We start from the raw sequence: 21,523 nt of genomic DNA on the forward strand, positions 1-21,523 counted from the left end.
TTTGTGAGACATTACTGTTTGGGTATAAAAAGTAAAAATAATTTATCGTCAGTCATCTACAATGCAGGATCGGACACATATGCATCGGTCGAAGTTACCATACCTCATTAGCACAACAAGATGAACACTGAATTCATAGAAGTAGTTACTTCAATGGTGGTAATATATAAAAGGAAGATTGTGTATGAGGATATTATATAAGGAGAAAGAGTTAATTCATAAAAATAAAGGTAAACATTAATTTCAATATCACGGTTTAAGGGAAGATAGAGAGTATGTACACCTACGCCATTGTGATCGATTCTGACCCATTTCATCCAGTCTCCAAACATTGGTTACTATAGTCGCACGAACCCCAACCAATTAGTCTGCATCTACCAATATGGCTAAGAATAGAACTCAGTAACTTCAAGCACTGATGCCACATTTTGGCCAGTTTGGCCACTCCTAGCTTTCTTCCATCCATCCCGAACACTAGTCAGCATTGTGCGTCGTAGTAATCGATGTTTAAGCATACGTAACACGTGGCCCAACCATCTCAGTCGATGAAAATTTACAACCTCATCAACTGATTTGCTGTCACTCCCTAATATCCTGCGTTTAACCTCACTATTACTTACCCGATAATCCCAACAGATGCTGGGATTTGTGTACCCGACCGTTGTTGCTACCTTGACGTGGTGGTCGGGCTTGCCTATCGTGATGAAGCAACCGAGCTATACTGGCTGGAACAACCGTTCCTCAAGGTCCTACCATGTCAGACAGGTCGGTTGAAGAGCGGTAACACTAAAAGCAACAAACCCGAGGTCCGAAGGCGAAGTCGTACTGCTGACTGTACAGAGGTGTGACAGCAGTAAGGTGTTTCCTTCAGACAACCAGCATGACAGCGATGCTGCCTTCCCACAAGGAGGGGTGGGGTTAGACAAGGTCGACCCTAAAAATGCGCACCTCACCTTACCTCACGGATTTCCGTCTCCGGCGGTAAGGCCCTTTGAAGAACGGAGCTAACACGTCAAAAACCTCCCACGAAAAGGCCGTGCGTGACCGGCCTCAAGCAGCTGTCTTTTGGGCACTGCGGTCACGCTCTCAGGTCACTGAGACCGCCTCTAATCCAATTTCCTCTTCAGGTACCTCCAGAAGAACCCTTCCACGGTGTGGGCAACCGGGAAGTGATAACCGCCCTCATACTTTTAACAGCACCCAAGACCACTGTATTCATAATCAACCTTCCTCTTCAATTCCTATTATTCCTCCTACATCGATTTTCAACTCTAAACTTCCTCCTTCGGCTTCCTCCTCAAGTGTCACCATAGCCAACGATTCTAGTGCTCAAAACTTTGTCCTAGGTCTACTGAAACCTCGCTCCAAACTACACATTGGAGCTTTCAACGTACGCACTCTATTTCAAATCGGTCAGCAGGCTTCCTTGGCTAGAACTCTAGAATCTCGTACCATTGATGTATGCTGTGTCTCTGAAACACGCATACAGGATTTCAGTGTGATCATTCACTTGACCTCACCTCGGCAAAACGGAGAGCCAACGAGAACAACCCTACGTGTATCTGGTTACCCGATGGCCAGTTCTCGTGGACTGGCAGGTGTAGGCATAGCACTAAGCATGAGGGCGGAACAAGCACTGCTAGAGTGGATCCCCGTCAACAGTCGTCTATGTGCTGTTCGGCTAAACGGCTCCGTAAGAACTCGGAAGGATAGGGACACACGTCGTTGCCTTTTCGTCGTTTCTGCCTACGCTCCCACTGACTGCAGCTCAGATGATGTGAAAGATGAATTTTACAGAAAGCTGTCCGAACTTCTTCAGAAAGCTAAACGCTCAGACATAGTACTCGTAGGGGGTGACTTTAATGCTCAGATAGGTAGCTTAAACCAAACAGAAAGGCATTTAGGTGGATATTTTAGCATTCCGGCACAGCGAACAGATAACGGTGACCGTCTGCTGCAACTGTGCTCAGACAATCGCTTATTTTTAGCAAACACAAATTTTAAGCATAAGGAGAGACATCGTCTAACGTGGCGACCGCCTGCACCAAGCCAACGATGGACTCAAATAGACCATATTGCCATCGGTCATCGTTGGAGAGGGTTTGTACAAGATTGTCGCTCATTCTGGAGTACCTGCTTGGACTCCGACCACGCCCTAATACGGGCACGCATCTGCTTGCGCCTCACTGGACGCAAAAAGCCACAGTAAAAAGACCCATTAGAACCGAACTGAGTAGCGAGGAAACCAAAAGTAGGTTCCAGGAACAACTGAGGTCACGATTAGGTAGTTCTGAAGACGAGGCTGACCCAGATGTTGCTTGGATAGATATACAAGCAGCTGTGGAAGCAGCAGTGACATCTATTAGCGACTTAAACCACAGAGTTTCAAAGAACCAGTGGATTTCTTCAAAGTCTATCACACTGATGGATTCTCGCAAACTCGTCCCATCAGGTTCCGAACATGATGAAGAGCGACAACAAATCAGATCTAGGTTAAGAAAACGACCGTGAGCAGTGGTGGGCAATGAAAGCAAAAGAGATGGAAAAGGCGGCGACTATAGGGAACACAAGACAGCTTTACAGACTAATAAAAGAAACTGGAATTAATAAGTCAAGTGTAAGTGAGATTATATCGGAAAAAGACGATACACTCATCTGCTCCCAGTCCAGGCGTTTAGAACGATGGGCGGAACATTTCAGAGAACAGTTCAGCTGGCCTTCAGCTACTTTACAACTAACCTCCATTCCCAGACAGTGTGAATGGAACATTGAAGTAGGTCCCCCAACTCTTGCTGAAGTTCAAAAGGCTATAGTCAATCTGAAACGAGGAAGGGCAGCTGGTCCAGATGGATTAGCCCCAGAGGTCTTTAAGGATGGTGGTCCAATTTTAGCGACTAGGTTGACTAATATTTTAGCTAAAATCTGGGAGTTAGACGTTATTCCATCTGACTGGTCACAATCACTTATCGTCCCAATATATAAGAAAGGGTCAAAATCATCCTGTGACAACCATAGAGGGATTAGTTTAACTAATATAATATCTAAAATACTAGCCTCGATAATTATCAGACGCCTAACTAAGACTCGTGAACTGCAAACACGAGAGAACCAAGCTGGCTTTAGACCTGGTTGTGGCTGCATCGACCACATATTCACCATTCGTCAGATTCTAGAACACAGGCATACTTATCGGCGTCCGACAATGGTGGTCTTTCTCGACTTAAAAGCAGCATTTGGCTCGGTAGACCGCGAGATTCTGTGGCAGTGTCTGTCATTGAAAGGCGTACCCCAGAAGTACATAAACCTTGTAAATGCTCTTTACTCGAACACTACTAGTCGAGTCAGAGCTTATGGCGAACTGTCATCTACTTTTGCAACCTCAAGTGGTGTCCGTCAAGGCTGTCCACTTTCCCCATATTTATTTAACTTCATCATAGATCTACTGATGGAAATAACTTTCTCGTCGACTGAGTTCTCGGGTATTGATCTCCTACCAGGAGGTCCACTTATCGACTTAGAATACGCAGATGACATGGTCCTGTTTGGTGAAGACTCTGACAAAATGCAGAGTCTTCTGGTAGCACTGAGCGACAATGCCAGAATGTTTGGAATGCGCTTCTCTCCCTCTAAATGCAAGTTGTTGCTTCAGGACTGGTCTGCGTTAACACCTGAACTAAGGATAGGGAGTAAAGTAGTCGAACGCGTCGACAACGTCACTTATCTTGGAAGTCTGATCAGCCCTAATGGGTTGGTATCGGACGAAATCTCAGCACGGATTCGAAAAGCTCGACTGGCTTTTGCCAACCTGTGTCACCTATGGCGAAGGCGAGATATCCGTCTATCAATAAAAGGACGAGTATACTGCGCGGCAGTCCGTTCTGTTTTACTTTACGGCAGCGAAACATGGCCATTAAGAGTAGAAGACACTCGTAAACTACTAGTATTTGACCACAGATGCCTTAGAAATATTGCTGGCATCTGCTGGGATCACCGGGTAAGTAATAGTGAGGTTCGACACAGTGTATTAGGGAATGATGGTAAATCAGTTGATGAGGTTGTGAATCTTCATTGACTGAGATGGTTGGGCCACGTGTTACGTATGCTTAAACACCGATTACCACGACGTGCAATGCTATTCGGTGTTCGGGATGGTTGGAAGAAAGTTAGGGGCGGCCAAACCAAAACATGGCATCAGTGCTTGAAGTCACTAACTTCATGTATGAGCCATGTTGGTAGATGCAGACTACTTGGTTGGGGTCCGCGTGACTATCGTAACTAATGGTTGGAGGCTCTTAGTGACATGGCTCAGAATCGATCACAATGGCTTAGGTGTATACACTCTCTGTCTTCCTTTAAACTAAGAGATTAAAATCGCTTCATATCTTTCTTTCTACGAACCAAGTTTTTCTTCTTGTACTATATCTCTATATGCAATCTTTCTCTTATATATTACTACCTTTGACCTAACCACTGCTATGAATCCGGTGTTCATCTTGTTGTGCTTATGCGGTATGGCAACCTGGACCGATGCACATATGTGCCTGGTCCTACGTTGTAGCTGACTGACTGACTGACTGGGATTTGTGTGCAGACTGTTTGAGAAATGAACAGAGTTAACTGTGGCTGTTTGGATAAACAATCCATGTTGGATGAATAGTCAGGTCTTGTTTTCCTTTGAAGAAGAGGGATGTTTCAGCTATTCGTCTTTCTTTATAGTTGACTAAACCTTTTTGAATCATTTTAATACTTTATATCGATTCGGTGGTTATCGAACATACCTTTTATCGCTATTGCGGATTTGATTTGTAGATTCCCCAATCCTGCAGGAATATTTTGTGGTTGCTTAAGTGTTCCTTGGCATTAGTCGTCGAAAAAACTCTCTATTACATAATGTATTGAAATCAATACAACCTAATCTGTATACTCAATGCCGATTAGATGTAAATGGGATTTTTCCCTTTATTACAAACTAGTACATTTCGAAGAGTGTTAGTTGTTTGGTAGTAAGGTTTAATTCCCCTGTCTATTCTCAAATTACTTTGCGATTGCCCAGTCATACCTTGGCTGTGAGACAAAACTACTGTGTTATTTAAAGACAAATCGTAAGCTGCTTATTATATTTTTTTCTCTTTGCTTATCTGTTTCTGACGTAGCTTTTCTGAACAGATTCAGAGTCAAGCAACTTTTCTCTTAGAATAAATGTGCAGAATATAAATCGATATATCTGTTTGAATGTGCTGGTTTTTTGTATATGGTTAAGTTTAGGTTTTCATCAGGATTCCGTCTAACTAAATGATTCAAGTACGATACTTCACTATGTTCATACTCCTTTTCCAAAGTGAATTTGATATCTGGGTTAGTTTTTTTAATGGTAATAAATGTATCATTCACTTATCTGAGTCAATATATGGTTTAATGGTACTGGAGAAAATAAGTGACTCACTATGGGGCATAAATAAACTAACAACAGTCAAAGACACTCTGTTGAAGTGGTTTCCATCAAGTCACGAAATGTCAAAAATTCAAATTTCAACACACTGAGATGTTACAAATATATCATTATTCTATTATCAAACTGTTCCTTCGTTTCATTTATGAAGTCACTGCCTTTTCGTGGTGGGGGGTGTTGTTTACGAAAATGAGAGGATGAAAAGCGAGTGTCCAGCGCTTTAACCGAATCCCAAACCAAATCAATGGTGCACATGGGCCCCAGTATCCTGCGGGACCAAATGTCGTATGAACCAATCGTTGGTCACCGGCTTCCATGGGACTGTATCTCCTTACGATGCTCCACTGCCTTTTGGATCAGACCTTCAGGTCGAACGCTCGGGGAGTGGGTACCTAAGAAAACCACCTGCTTCGATTTGGGCACCCGGGCAGTATCACAGCCCTCACACATATCGAATGAGATTTGTGTGGCGCATATGTATTTGGTGCCTCCTCCATTTATGAATTCGTCTAAAATAATCTTTTCTGAATTTTTCCTGATGATAAACTATTCACTAAAATATGTGTAATATATAACTATCGCATTGACCACTGAGTAGGCAATGCCTAGGTTAGACATAGGTTGTTGGTGAAAAATGACAGTTCGGTTGGTGAAGTTGTAAATCTTTATCGATTAGTTTTGTTAGGAAATGTGTTGCATATACCTAACCACCTCCTACCTCGATGAGCGATTCTTACTGATATTGAGTTAAATTGGAACGGAGTTAGATCCGGTTAAACCAAGGTATGGCATTAATGCACGAAGTCATTGATCATTGTCACGAGTCATGCTAATAAATGCATGCTATCTGGTTAGGGTCTGCACGATTATCTCACAAAATAATCGGAGACTTTATGTAACATGGTTAAGAATCGTACGCAATGGTGCAGGTGAATTAGATCTCTCTTTTCTTAGATCTTAATTTTTTAAACTAATCCTGAGATTCAGTGAGACATAAGTTACTAGGGGATTCTGGTGTTTATCTATTCTTGTCGTTATACTAATCCTTTCTTATATGGCACAATAACATAGAGTTCATCTCTACCAGGCAGTCATTTGATCCCATTTGTTGAAAGTCTTAAGTGAAATATTAGTAGGTACCACACAAAAGTTACACGGAACTCACAACCTATTCAAATTTATGAGAACGCGCAAACCGTGGCAAATCTTCACTGTACATATGCAGTTTTATTCTCTGAAATAAATTCGTATAAATTTAATACCTAATTTTCTTCTGTTTTTTGTTGTAAACACTTACAAATACACACAACTATTCCAATATATAGCGTTGCTGCCTACAGTCAATTGAATCACATGAATCCAAGTAATCTAGGCATTGTATTCGCACCATCATTGTTTCGTTCACGTGAAGAATCTGTCGCTGCGATTATGTCAACAAAATTTGCTTCAACTGCTGTCGAATTAATGATTATTAATTACTCAAGTTTATTTCCAATACATTCATCGAATATTCTTCGACCAATACCTCAGTTATCTTTACCATTATCTACTACCCCACTTGTTATGGATGATAGAAATGGAACTATAAGCGAAATTAACAATACCACTCATAATTCTATCAGTGATATATTTGATAGTAATAATACTCCTACTAATATGGGAAAATATAACCATATTAAGAATGGTGAAAACTCTGTAGAACCAGTGTATACTACACCGGTTATTGGCTATCCTTTTCAATTAACCAGTGAGTTTAATATTAGAACAAATGGATATTTCTTTTTTTACATCCTTTTAATTTGAGTATTCATTATTCAGTTTATCACTTTGTAACTGCGTTTGCTTGACTGTTTAATATTACATTTTCGTTATTCTAAAATTCCCCTTTGTATGTATATGAACTTGGATTAAGCTTGAAACTAAGTCACCAGAACTAACCTCTGTACGATTGTTACCAAAGAACGAAAGTATAACTGTGTAAACCAAAGTTACATTTCAGTTGATCATTGAAATATTGTTTATCGATTGAAAAACTTACTGGATAATATTTAGATATAAAACTTTCATAATAAATGGGATGGTGGAGAAGATTTGTAGTTCAGGTGGATGATTTTGATGGAGCTTTTTTTCTCTGAGCTGGATGGTTTGATCATGGAGCGATGGGATGATGATTGTAGAACGATTAGTGTTCTGCGACCAAACCATCCAACTCAGAGAAAAATACTTCACCAAAATAATAAATGGGCTAATGTAAACAAAGTACGTGATTGTGTATACAATCAATAATAAATTTGGTACTCGTTTCAGGTTGTCAGTAAAATAATCTTTCAGTTGAATAACCTTAAAAATGAGACTTCTTACAACTTTTTTAAAAAAATCATGAATGATTATGGTTATTTTTGTTTGGAAGGCATTAGTTGCCATGTATATACTCTGGTATTGCATACAGAATACATATGGCATTCTTTATAAATCTTCTATTCATAGAGTTGTTATTAATGAGAGAAATGGTGATGTATACTATACATGTATATAGTCTGATGCTTCAAAATGTTGTGTTTTACAATAGTAATGTTGTAGCTGCTCCCAAATGCCCTGGTATGGCCGAGAGTGGGGTGGGCCCACCCTCCCTCTCGAAATGCTCTCACACGGCCACGTGTATACAGCCTCTGCCAGGGAAGTCCTACTCACTGCCTTCTCGTGGCGGGGGTGTTGTTTACGAAATTGAGAGGATGAAAAGCGAATGTCCGGCGCATTAACCGGATTCCAAACCAATGGTGCACATGGGCTCCAGTATCCTGCGGGAAAAAATGGCGTGTGAACCAATCGCTGGTCACCGGCTACCGTGGGACTGCATCTCCTCACGATGCTCCACTGCCTTGTGGGTCAGACCTTTAGGTCAAAGGCTCGGGTTGTGGTCCCCTAAGAAAACCACCTGCTTCGGTCTGGGCACCCGGGTTGTATCCCAGCCCTCACATAAATCGAATGATTTATGTGGCGCATATCTATTTGGTGCCTCCTTGTACCAATATCTATGTGTTAAAATAAATAGTAAATTTGCTAAAAGGTAAATTTTGGCTTTTACATCTCATTTTTGTATTCAATATTAAGAGCGTATGTTAGGGGGTGGTGGTGTTTAATTGTAAATATTTAAGGCTATACTGAATCTAAAGATCAGTCAGTCGCAAGGTAGAACCTGGTATGAATGTACATTATTTTGACTCTGTTGCTATTCACCCTGTCGATTTTATCTCACTGTGCTGATGTTAAATACATCTATCAACATCATTCAGTCAGTCACAACAGAGAACTTGTATGTTTGTACACTGGTTTAAGTTTCCATACCTCAATACCACAGAGAGATGAAGTTGTTAGGCTAAAACCCAGAATAATAGAGGTAGTAATAGAATAATTAGATTACACATCAAACATACGATTTAAGAAAGTATAAATTAGTGAAATATACCACGAAAAACGGTTATAAGGAGTTCAGAAGCTCAAAATTCAGGGAAGACAAAGAATGGATGCATCTGAGTCATTGCAAACGATTTTCAACCATGTCACCTAAAGTCTCTAATCACTGATTACGATAATAATGTGGACACCAACTATGTAGTCTATACCTATTAACATGGCTAAGTCCAATTCTCAATAGCTTCATGGACTGTTGCCATGTTTTGGTTTAACCGTTTCTAGCTTTGTTCCAATTTCCTCCTAAATCAGAAGTGAAGCGGTCTATGCGTTCAACTACTTAATCTCCTATCGTTAATTCAGACCATGATGAAAATCAATCCTGAAGTGATATTTTACATTTAGAAGGAGAAAACTGCATCCCAAATATGTTTGCAGTGTTGTTTAAGGTGATCAGATTTTTTACTAAACACAACTATATCGTCTGCGTATTCTGAGTCATCAAGTTATAGTAGTATCGATCATGAGACCCAGTAAATCTATTGCATCATCGGCAAATATGCAGTGAATGTCTCGATAGCCACAAAAATCCATCGTACTTTTTTCCAATGAAGTCAAAGGAAATATCTACCTCCGTTGTCATTAACATCTAAACACAGATGCAAAATATCTTATATGGTGATGTGTTTCTATCTGTTTTCCAGTGTTGACATCGTCGCATTACTTTCAAAGCTCTCATACGTTGGGACTATCGAGTTACCGATGCTGAGATTAGGTTCAGAATACTAGGTAACCATGCTAAATCGGTTGTTGTGGTTGTAAGTCTTTATTGACTGAGGTGTGCTGTTGTATGCCCAACTACATTCCTCACCTTGACAAAGTGTAATGTTTACTGTTCTAAGAGTAGTTCGTAAAAAGTTGAAGGAGGCAGTCAAACCTGAGGCATTGCTATGTTGCTAGGTTTAAATTATCATCCAAAATACCTTATGAAGTCCTTATAGTTGAATAATTACTTCATCTTAGTATCGTAGTATGTCTGTAATAGTAGTAGTTTTCTAATTCTTTGTTCTACTAAATCGGTGTAACTCACTTTCATCCATCTCCCATAAACATTATCAAATATGCTGTGTGTGTTTTTTTATTATCCAAAGGGGTTTTGTAGATGTAATAGTATTTTTAATAGTTGAATTCATGAGTCAATTGAGGCTAAACCACCATGGAAAACCTGGAAGAACTGGATGGCCGTTTCGTTCTAATGTGGGACTCTCCAGCAATGCGCATCCATGATCCCGCCTCGCAAGATTCGAACACAGGACCTATCAGTCTCGCGTATGAGCACTTAACTTCTAGACCACTGAGTCGGCATCCAACGGTGTCAATGTCTAACTTCAACTATTCCACGAAATTAAGCGACACATCATGATCTCAACTATTAAAATTACTATAATATGTACAAAACCCCTTCCGATATTAATCAACATATGCTCATTAGTGACTAGCTTCAAAAGGCATTTCCTGAAGTTCTATTGAGAATCAGTGACCAGTGGAGTTCAACCAAATCTGTTATGAGATAGTATCTCACTGATGATAATGGTGGATTTGTCACTCAATTTCTTGGATTAATTGAAGTTAGACATTAACACCGTTGGATGCCGACCAGCTCAGTTGTCTAGAGGTTAAGCGCCCACACGCGAGACTGATAGGTTCTGAGTTCGGCTCTTGTAAGATCATGATCGTGGATGCGCACTGTTGGACAGTCCCACAATAAGACGAAACGGCCGTCTAATGCTTCACAGTTTTCCATGATGGTCTAGCTTCAATGAACTCATGATCTAAACTATTAAAATTTTCTTTATTGTTTTAAGTTTAAAATCATTATCATAATCATGAATACGGTGATCCCATTTAATTCATCAAACATTTTTTCACTTATGTAGTTAAAATTATTTTGCTTGTTTTTTTTGCTTTCTAATTTCACAATAATCATTTTAACTCACGCTTAAAGTTTATCCTTTTTATACACCGTATAGATTCAATATTGGATCGGTAGGTTTAAGTTTTATTATTATTATTAGTAGTAGTAGTATTAGTAGTATGTGGTATACAAGAAGCAAACAGTTTTTTTCTCTGCTTCTTTCATTATTCTTTTTTCTATTTGCACTTTTGCTGAATGCTTTTTGATTGCTAGCGATTTTTCGCATGTTTGCTGATCTGGATATATATATATATATATATATATATATATATATATATATATATATATATATAAGTTTAAGAGTTTCCTTTATGGCGAAGCATAAGATCACTGTGTGTGTGTGTGTGTGATGATGATGATGATGATAGTTTCTATCCCTATCTGGGATCACTATGGGAAAAAATTACGCTAGAGATAATTTTGTACGGAACGGATGTTTCATTTTTTAAGCTTGAAAGTATCCACCCTTTGTGTGGCTTTTTAAAGCTGATTCGAGTAGAGCTCAAAGTTTTACTACAAGAAGAATAAAGTCTTCCGACGTTGTCTATCCGATAAACGCATGAGTTAAACTACCAAGCTTAGCTTCTTATGTTGATGAATAATTGCTATGGTTTCAGTCACTCATTGCATTGAGTCTGTTTTATCACAGTCGCCTGTATTTGCAATAGTTAGGATTTCTAGTTTTTGTCATCTGTCTAATAAGTATTAAAATTGAGATTCTGAAATTTTCGTTTTAACATAATTTAGGGTGATTTGATCACCACGTTAGATCACGTTTCCTATTTACCAAACTTGCTCCACTCCAGTTTTATTTTATTTTCAAATGTGGAATGGCTATGTAAAGGGTCTACATTGTTCTTCGATCCGATCCAGCCACTGATGCACACTCCAGCGCTTATACAATCAGCTACACTCAGAGAGGAAAGTAGAAACTGTGTATGTATCCTTTATTTCACCAAAAGATAAATAATCATTCTTACGACTGATATGTGTATATAAGTTGTGAGAGTGAATCAGACAGGGACATGTGAATTATAGATTTAAGTAGATGAATAAGCTACTTACAGTAACTGTTGGGGTGATCCAGTAAACTTCTCGCAAAATACAAGAAAGGCTCAGGAAACACTAAGAAGCATTTTATCCAATCAGCGTCCACTAGAAGTTTAGCCAGAAACATCAAGAAAGTGAGAAGTCACATGTGTAGTTTCTGGTTAGCTGATTATTATCCTGCTACTATGTTTAGTAGCATTGTAGAATTTTAGGGAAACGCAAGGACATCTAAAATACTATGAAAACCTTATATTTTCTGTACTAAAAAGAACCTTTGGAGTAAAGTGTTTCTCGCATATTTTGCACCTTTTCTCTCGTGTTCAGGTAGCTGTGTAATTCTAGCTTAGTGGTTACGAGAATAGCTTAGGAACCGAATATAGCGTTGAATTAGCAAGACTTATGAGTAACCCCCTTGCCCACACTTTCACCATAACCCCCATGTAGTCTTGAAACCACGTGATACGTTTGGGATTGTTCGAAAAATTGCAACGCCATTAAAAATTGAAAACGCTAAAACGACAAATTAACTGTAGACTGTGATTTTCGGAAATTTCGGACGATGTGTTGTACAATGGAAATGGAGATATAATACATGTATCGCCACATCTAAGAGGGCGCATATTCTGAAGGCAATACGTCTGAAATACTCTATATTTTGAGAAGTGAGGTTTTTCGTGATCTTGGTTCATCTGGTTCATTGGATAGATCACAAATTATTCAATGATATTACTTGATAGTTAACTATATTCTATCTGTTATTCTGTTTCAATGTTTTATTGCTTAAAACCATTTGTGCTTATGCGTTTGTAAATGTGTGTGTGTGTTCTTGCACTATGCTGTTGATCTCTGCTTTTATACCGCTTCATTAATTAACATTTTGCATGCGTTTTTTTAAAATTGTTTCTGTGACTGAACTGATCGATTAGGTGCTTCTTATTTTTGTTGCTGTAATCATTTACAGTAGTAAGAATTTGTTAGTTCAGATTCGAATCATTGACTCTGCTTTTTTGTTGGTTTTTTTGCATATGGAGTGTAGTTTGTTAGTGAGAAAAAGTCTTGAATCATTTGTAATCTTAATAGTTGAGATCATGTGTCAGTTGAAGCTAGATCACCATGGAAAACCTGGAAGCACTGGAAGGTTGTTTCGTCCTACTGTGGGACTTCTCAGCAGTACGTATCCACAATCCCGCTTCGCAAAATTAGAACCCATCAGTTTCGCGCGCGAGCGCTTAATCTTTAGAACTTTCAGCAATACATTTCTATATCTTTTTAGAAAGTTGTCGAACTGATATTGTTTTCATCACATGAACTCCTCTATGAATTTTAATACTGAAAAAAACCCATCAGAAATCTAATCCAACACAAGGAGGAACAACAAACTTGTGTTTACGAAATCAAATGTAGTAATTGTAGTGCTATTTATGTAGGTGAAATATCATGACATTTGAATGTGCGGGTGAAAGAACACAAACTGTACTTAAAGCACATTCCTAAATCATCAGATGATGTAAGAAAACTTGAAAACAAATCAGCGATAGCATTACCTTCGATAGAATCAAGTCATACAATTGATTTCAATGGCACAAGAAATCAAAAAGGTCTTTATTCTTACAAAGAAAGACTAACAGTCGTAGCAAATCCAAATAGTATTAATAGGAGAGATGGGATACAATTAGCTGTCCCATGGCAACTAATAATTAATAGGTAAACTTGAACTCCTTATTCCACTTAACCTATTACTTATTATCTGAATATGTTGAATAATTAGCTGGAACAGGAAAAGTAACACAAACATTCATTCCTTCATTCTTATTTTGCTTATTTATCTTTATTTTATGCATGTTATCACGTATTCACCGAACAGAGGCGATACATAGTCAGTGAAATTTCTTCTCACATCTCAGATCCACTTACGAATACAAACAATCTGTTATGTTAACACACTTTTCGTTACACACGTTACACCTAACTCATACACGCTAAAGCAAATACCTTGATGACCTGTTTATTATATTATATGCAAAGATGGATAGTGGCTAGTAGTGGGGTCTAGGACGCGCGTTTTGTCCTATTTTAAACTCGTCAGATGGATGTACCTGCACCTCAGAGTTGATGTTCCCTTTGGGGCTTAAACTCAGTACTGTTCTATTCAAACGCCATCGCGTTATCCATTTAGCTACTGAGTCCTGACAGCCACTTGCTTGTACGACTATACATTTTTGCATATAATGCTTGTGAATTAAGGCTATATCGAGGCACAGTATGCAAATATGTGTACAGGAGACTGATCAATTGCTGTGCTAAACATCAATGGGAAGATTCTAAAAAGCAATACCAAGTGAATTTATTTAGTATATTGTTAACCAGGGAACCTTGTACTTATTTATATTCGATAATTTTGATTATATTTCTTTAAAAAAGCTTGAACCAGACTGCCGAGTGAAACGTTGGATTTACTTCAAATTCGATCGCTGAGATTTTACAGATACAATCTTCCTTCTTAATTGTATTATGTAGCTAAGCGGTGTGAAAATAACTGTTATAGTTTAGTCTTTTTTAAAATCTTTGAAGAGAGTGTATATTCAACATTCAGCTTTCTTTAAGCTTCGGTAAATTATAAATTCCAAGAAAGCAAAAATTTTGTACAGCTGGATCCTGATTTGATTGATTTGAACACATAAATATTGGTACAAGGTGGCACCAGATACATATGCGCCACACAAATCAAATGAGATTTGTGTGAGGGCTGTGATACCACCCGGGTGCCCAAACCGAAGCTAGATCCTAGTCGTCCAGCTCTTCGGTTGGATGGCTTTTGTAAAAATTCTCATATAAATAGGTCTGTTTATTATCTATACGATTCATGCAAAGGTATAAATTGACCCTATGATACATCATCGTATCTTCTTAAAAGTATTACTTACTTACGCCTGTTACTCCTCGTGAAGGAGCATAGGCCACTCACCAGCATTCTCCATCCAACCCTGTCCTGGGCAATCGCTAAAAAAACGCTAACCAGAAAAATAATTCTTAAAAGTATAAAATAGATGAACTCAGTTTTAGTCAGTGACGACTAATCTCCATTTGCGATTACTACATCAGACTAAAAGCCAATACGACAGTATTTTCAGCAACAAAAGGTCATCCTAATATCTTGGTAGTTTATATTTCTTGTCACATTTACGTCACGACAACTGCCTAATCCTTTCGAAAAATAAACTGAAATAGAGTTTCTATGGAGTTTCTATAGATAACTCAATAAAAACGTGAAGATGTACACAATTTTAAAGTTTACCATCAATAAGTATGGTATATAGTTTGGTGTAAAATAATGAAAAGTATTCGATATGAAACATAAAATTTCGTCTTCTATAAGGTTTGTTTGTAGTTTTGAAGGAACCGATGCTCCCCTTTGAAATCACATCAATTTACAAGCTTTATTTGTCACATATTGATCTCATTTGAAGTGTCTCTGTGTTATGATATTGTTGTTCACTGGTATCACATGATAAAATCACCAATCAGAGTATCGATTTTTGTAACTTTGTACGTAAGCTAACCAATGACACGTCAACCAGCACTAGTAGCAACAAATTACTGCCAAGTCCTTATTGGTTATGAATTCCCTAAAGTCTCTCATTGTCCTGCCTGTTGAGTCCAGAACACAGTAATGAGCCTGCACTATACGAATATCATATTTCAAACATATGTACTTTATAGACAGAAATACCCGACAGCATCATACTAGGCTGATCGAAATCTCATGATGAAAGGAATATATACACATGTCAGTTTACTTAGTTATGCAGTAAGAATATCTATATAATAATAGTCCATAAATTAGTTCTGGAAGTTGCTATTCCTTTATTCTTTGTTTGGATATTAAACGGTGAAAATCTGGAAGTATGTAACTCCTCAGTAGTGCGCACTCATGAAGCGGACAACGACCAAACACTGGACTTTTATGTCATCAGTAGATTCACTGAGTCTGGGTCCAACTGTACAATTACAATTAAAATTAGTTTTCAATGAAGCAGAGGAATCCCCTACTAAGACAAAATAGTCTTTTGGTGTTTTAATTCTTACTAATACCTCAACTGAGATCAATTTGTAATGATTGTAATCTACATATTGGTATCCCACTAAATCCATAGTGGTCGATTCTAGTCAAGAATTCAAAAGCATGTAAACCATGTTCTCTCCTCTGTAGTTTAGTTTAGTTAGGAAGTATCATCAGCCTTCCTACTAATAATAAAATATGGCTCAAAACCTTTACCTAGTCAATCAACTATGTTGCATATATTTCATGGTTTCGTAAAATTCTTACATACATATTTTATTAACTGATATCATTAGATCTGAAAACATGTTCACTTCGTCCAGTAATGAAAACTACTCATCTCAAACATCTTTACAATCGATTAAATCATCATCTACGTTTACATCTTCCTTCACAACAACATCAACAACCACGAAATCAAATTCACAATCATTCAAAAGTTCACCAAGTCTCCCAATCGCATTACAAATTGTCCATGACAATGAATACATTACTAATCAACACGAACAAAATTCAACAAATGAAAAAATTTTAAATCATTCTCTTCATCATCATAATTCTTTATTAGTTACATCACCATTATCTATTCATCACAATAATCCTTTAATTGAACCATCATTGAGATCTCGTATATCACCGCAACGTAGCAGGTAATTATTTTTGATGATAATGATCATAACAATGCTGATGAAGTTTTTCTTATTGGCTATCAGTGAACATTAGTTTCTTTTTTCAATAGTTTACCTCTAGATCAGTGGTTTGGGTCCTTAGTCGTTGGTAGGTTTAAGTACAGTTTAGAGGTGTATTGTTTCCATATAAGGGGAAAGTGAATCCACGAGCAAGAATTGAGAATTTGCTCCCGAACTTCTAGTGAGAGATCGTGACTGGTTGTGGTGTTCAACTTCGTTGACAATGAGATAGTTTATCATCAATGGGATTGAATAATATTGGACTACACCCGAAATCAGTCAAAATTGAAAATGTAGATCATTGGTTTCTAGTTCATTGTTACCAAGATCAACCATTCTCCATTAACTGACACAGTAATAATTTAAGAAAGATAATGGTTGATTAATTTTGGTTACTACACGTGTTCTCCATGATACTTAACCAGATGTCAAGTTGGATTGTGCACATAAATCGGTAACTAAGTGAGCAAACAAGTTTTAACCTTAATTGATTGATGGAAACCGACCGAAGTAGAACCCAACTCTTTACACCATCGACTCAGTGAAGTGGAAGTTTTTCTAAAGCTTGTTTTGATTCATGCCAGTATATGTGATTGGGATAAACCTTATTGCTAAAACAATCAACGTTACATATTGAATAGGTTTCTCAGTTTAACTTTGTATTGTATTGATTCTTTGCGATCATAGGTCAGGCCTTTTCATTTAAGAATCCACAACTCAGTAAGGTTCTGTTGAATGACAATTATATTTTTTGCCAATCTTATTATCCTGTTAGATCCGTTTAATCATATCAATATTGATAAGGATCAATGAGTCAATGGTTAAATTGTAGTCACTAAAAGCAATTAAATAGTACAACTATGCCAACTTTATTATAAACTGGATAACTACAGTGTAGTAAAAATATGTTCTTAGATTTGAATAATTCCAGTCTAATCTATAGCTTAGTCAATGACATTGGAGTGTTAGTTAACAGAAATAGTATCTGAATCGACAATTGTGTATCTATGTGCTAGTGTGGTATGACAACTCGAACTGATGTACATACGTACAAAGTTCTACGTTGTTACTGACTGACTGACTAATAGAAATTCAAATGTGTATCATTTGAATTGTATATCCGCTCATAATTTCGTAATTTCTAGACGATAATTCCTTTGAAAATTTGACTTCCTTCGGAATCTAATCAGATAATTACGAAGTCAAACATTTTACAACAGGTTTATGAGTTTATATTGTGGAAACATACATTTTTGTACTAATACTAATCAGTGATACATCTATCAAAGTCAGTCGTAGTCAGGATATGACTTGGTGTAAATATACATCTGTCCAAGTTGCACTCCGCTAACTTCATGAGGTGAAACTAACAGGATACATTAGTGAAGTTGAAATTATACTAATGATTATTGTAGTAGAATCGACTATACATAGAAACTACGTCTCTAAGAGAAGCAATGAATTCGAGAAATAAAAGTAGCGAAAAATGAATTATTTATCTGCGCCATTGCGGTCGGTTTTGACCAGTGTTCATCAACTTTACTATCCATCAACCATGATTCTCGCTCGGAGCCCAACCATATAGTCTGCACTTGCTAACAACTCGTACTCCAACCTGATTCTTTGCATGTCAGCTGTATGTTCCGCTTTAGACCATTATTAGAATGCTATTAATAGATGGAAATCAAATGTCATGGTTTATGTAATAGTTTTTTTTAGAAAATTTGCTTATTTTTAGTAAAAATTTATATCCTTTAACCGGGTCTATTTTGTATACTAATTTTTGTCTAGTCCGAACCCCCCGATTCATTTAGTTGTATCGCAATCTTTTAGAAAATCGCCGGCACCACCACCACCGGTGACATCAGCAAAGTGTGTAAATACAATCCCAGTAAGAAGCTCATCAGCAAAACCTATCACATTGTCACAAACTCCTGTCACAACGACAATCAAAGAAACTGCCACTACTGCTGTCAGTGCTTTGAATCATGAAGATCTATCCTCTCATAATCACTCTGATAAATGTAATAATTTTGGGGTTGAATCCGATCAAACATGTATATCGCATATGTCTTCTGAATAACATTATTTGAACTGCTCTCTATTCTGCCAGGTAATTGTTCTTTTTTTGCACTTTTTCGATATATATAACGTCAACCTGTAAATCATTGAAGACATGGGAAAACTTAAAGGGGTATGTACACTAGGACCCCCAAGAGACTGAGTCCATGAAATGCAGGCCTCGTATGGTGTGCCTTTACCTCGTTGATATAGGATCCACCAGTCCATGTATCCAATCTAAAAGGGTTCATCACAATTGTACCATTATAGCATGACACGAAATTGAATGAACTTTACAAATGGAGGTTTTTTAATAAGAATCAGCTCAGTAGTGCCTAGCCTTATGAAGAATCTTAGAGGTTTCAATTTGAAATCTTGACTGGTAGACTACTATTGTTACTGATACTTCTACTACTATTAGACATCATATCTATGAATGGTGATATGAATTGAGTTTATCAGTGGACCATTCTGTGTTTGAAGTGAAAAGTAATGGGTTCCATATACAGTGTGAACTTTATCAACGGACCTATCTAGTCTCCTATGTAGGAAAAGACACTCATGTTGTAATCCATTTTTAATCAAACTTTAACATGATGTTACATATTTTAATAAAAAACAAAGACTTATTCCTTATTTTCGCATCATTATGTTTCAGAACTTCAATGCATTGATACAGAAGTACAGATGTCAAATAAAATGTACCAGTATATCACCTAACTTAACTGATTGGTTGAAAATTTCTATGTACAAATTATTCTACTTAAATACTTATAAATAGTGTAAAAATGTTTGAAAAATTACTTGTCAAATAGCGTTCGACTTGTCTTCCTTTCTTTTTTTTGAGAAAAATATACATCATATTACTTATATTTACGTATGTACACACTATTTTTAGTCTGTTTTTGATCAATCAAGGTATCTCTTTTATGCTGTCGTTCTTGTTTGTTCCTTTAGTTTTTTTCTTTTTCATTGGAAATAATCTCAGTATCTGTATTGTACGTCACAATGAGAGTAAAATAAATTGTATTATGATGTATATCCCAGATTATTTACAGGTTGATTTGTTAGTTAAGTTTTTTTTAGATGTGTACTGACTTCCCAAATGATAAGAGATCGTTTTTCTTGTCATGAGTCGTTCGTTCGCAAATTTCCAACATTATCTCATGAAACATTTGTTGAAAATGTAGTATTGACCATTCCCCCCCCCCAGTAATTTTGACTTTGATACAGTTATTTATTGTAAATATAAAGTTCAGAAATGAATAACGTCTTTTCATTTTTGGATTTGATGGAGGTTTGTCGTTTATATTCCATAGATTTATACTATGTAATCAGTGTTGTATTGTGGCTACAGTAAGATGCTTCAAAAGTTAACATTAGGGTCAAATGTGACGATTCTGAAATGTGATAATACAAAATCTGTGCTCAGTCGAAGTGTTTGAATTTCAGCGATTTCAAAATGTGGTCCGATTTAAGAAGACCATTAAAGGATAGCTTTTTTATTGTTGTGTTTCTGTATACGGTAACCTGCTTGAATGTTTTGGCTACCTGTTCCTCTCATCTAAATATTACAACAAGTTATCTTTTTTATTTTGTTCTAACACATTACTATGTTTATTAGTCGCACAACCTATTCAAACGCATTTATGAGTAGTTTACGACCAATTGCCTTGCAAGATACAAAAAAGTATAATCTGAGACATCGTGGTGGCCATCAATATGCGTTGAAAAGAATTAGTTCTGTTCAGATGTCGATTCCTAAACTGCTTAATTATAACTGTTAATTACTGATTGGCAAGGTGAATTATTTAAAATTCCCTCCAAGTCAAAATATGTATGGAAATCGGGGTGTAATCACAATTCAAGGATCTCGGTTAAGTGGTTTTCAAGACGTTTTCCTAATTTCACTACAAGATTTCAGTATATATCGTCCGGATTGATCAGGCAGTAAGAAAGGGTGTTCGAGTGATGTAGCCACATTTGTAAGTGAGAACTGGTGTCATTCTAATTTTTTCAAATATTAATTTTTCAAACGACTTTATCGACTGTTTAACTTTAAGATGCCGTCGGAAACACGTGAATAAATATACTTATGTTCATGTTACCGATATCTACGTGACTCCAGACTGCACGTCATCTGGACTATCTGATTTCGTTGACGAATTCACTGAATTCGATGTTACTACCTTCAGTAGTTCACTTTCGATTGTACGTGGTGATTTTAATTCATGTGACTTTAGCTTTCATCATTAGGTCATCAAAATGCAGTAGACTTTCCCACGCATTTGGATACCCATTTAGACATGGTTTTCATTATTGGTGAGGAAACATGTGAGACTCATAAACGTGCCGCATTGTCTAGTTTGGAGAGTGTTCGACATATCTACTTTCTCATGAAGGTGTGCTACGAGGTGTTGTTCTTGTGCCCCTTCGTTTCCGCATAATCTATCTTCCGCAGTAAACACTTGTTAAATATGCGGACGATTTCAATGTATGCATGCCAATTTTCACCTCCTTACATCCCCTTGAAATTAATGAGTTCTTATCTCGTATGGAATAGTGGTCTATTGTTAATAGTTTCACACTTAGTCCGTCTAAATATCAGACTGTCAATTTAAGCCTATGACACCGACGGCGCTTAAATATTTTGTTGTTCTGTTGGGAGTTCTTTGACAGTGTCAAGAATCAGTTGTCTTTATGTAAGTTTTTCCTCTGATCTACTTCGGTGTTCTCATGTTTTTTTTGTTTTGAACGTTTTTCAACTGACTTACTCCATAGTGAGGCTGCATGCCTTTAACACTATTCAACATTTACTCTTACGATTT

The 21,523-nt window shown here is 37.3% G+C and overlaps 1 protein-coding gene across 2 annotated transcripts in view; it reads left to right on the top strand.

Moving 5' to 3' along the window:
* The window catches only part of ARHGAP26_1 (Rho GTPase-activating protein 26), an 83,136-nt gene extending 63,136 nt beyond the window's left edge, over positions 1–20,000 (top strand). Inside the window, exons 17-20 of one of the 2 annotated variants that reach the window (XM_051214007.1) lie at positions 6,775–7,196; positions 16,242–16,595; positions 18,426–18,747; positions 19,354–20,000. In XM_051214007.1, the coding sequence (XP_051070031.1) occupies positions 6,775–7,196; positions 16,242–16,480 (661 nt within the window). In that variant the 3' untranslated portion in view covers positions 16,481–16,595; positions 18,426–18,747; positions 19,354–20,000. Of the gene's footprint in view, positions 1–6,774; positions 7,197–15,789; positions 16,596–18,425 lie in introns of both variants that reach the window. The other variant, XM_051214008.1, reaches the window with a different exon arrangement.
* Positions 20,001–21,523: the final 1,523 nt, after the last annotated feature.

The sequence above is a fragment of the Schistosoma haematobium genome, chromosome 3 (genome assembly GCF_000699445.3).
Source record: "Schistosoma haematobium chromosome 3, whole genome shotgun sequence".
NCBI lineage: Eukaryota > Metazoa > Platyhelminthes > Trematoda > Strigeidida > Schistosomatidae > Schistosoma > Schistosoma haematobium.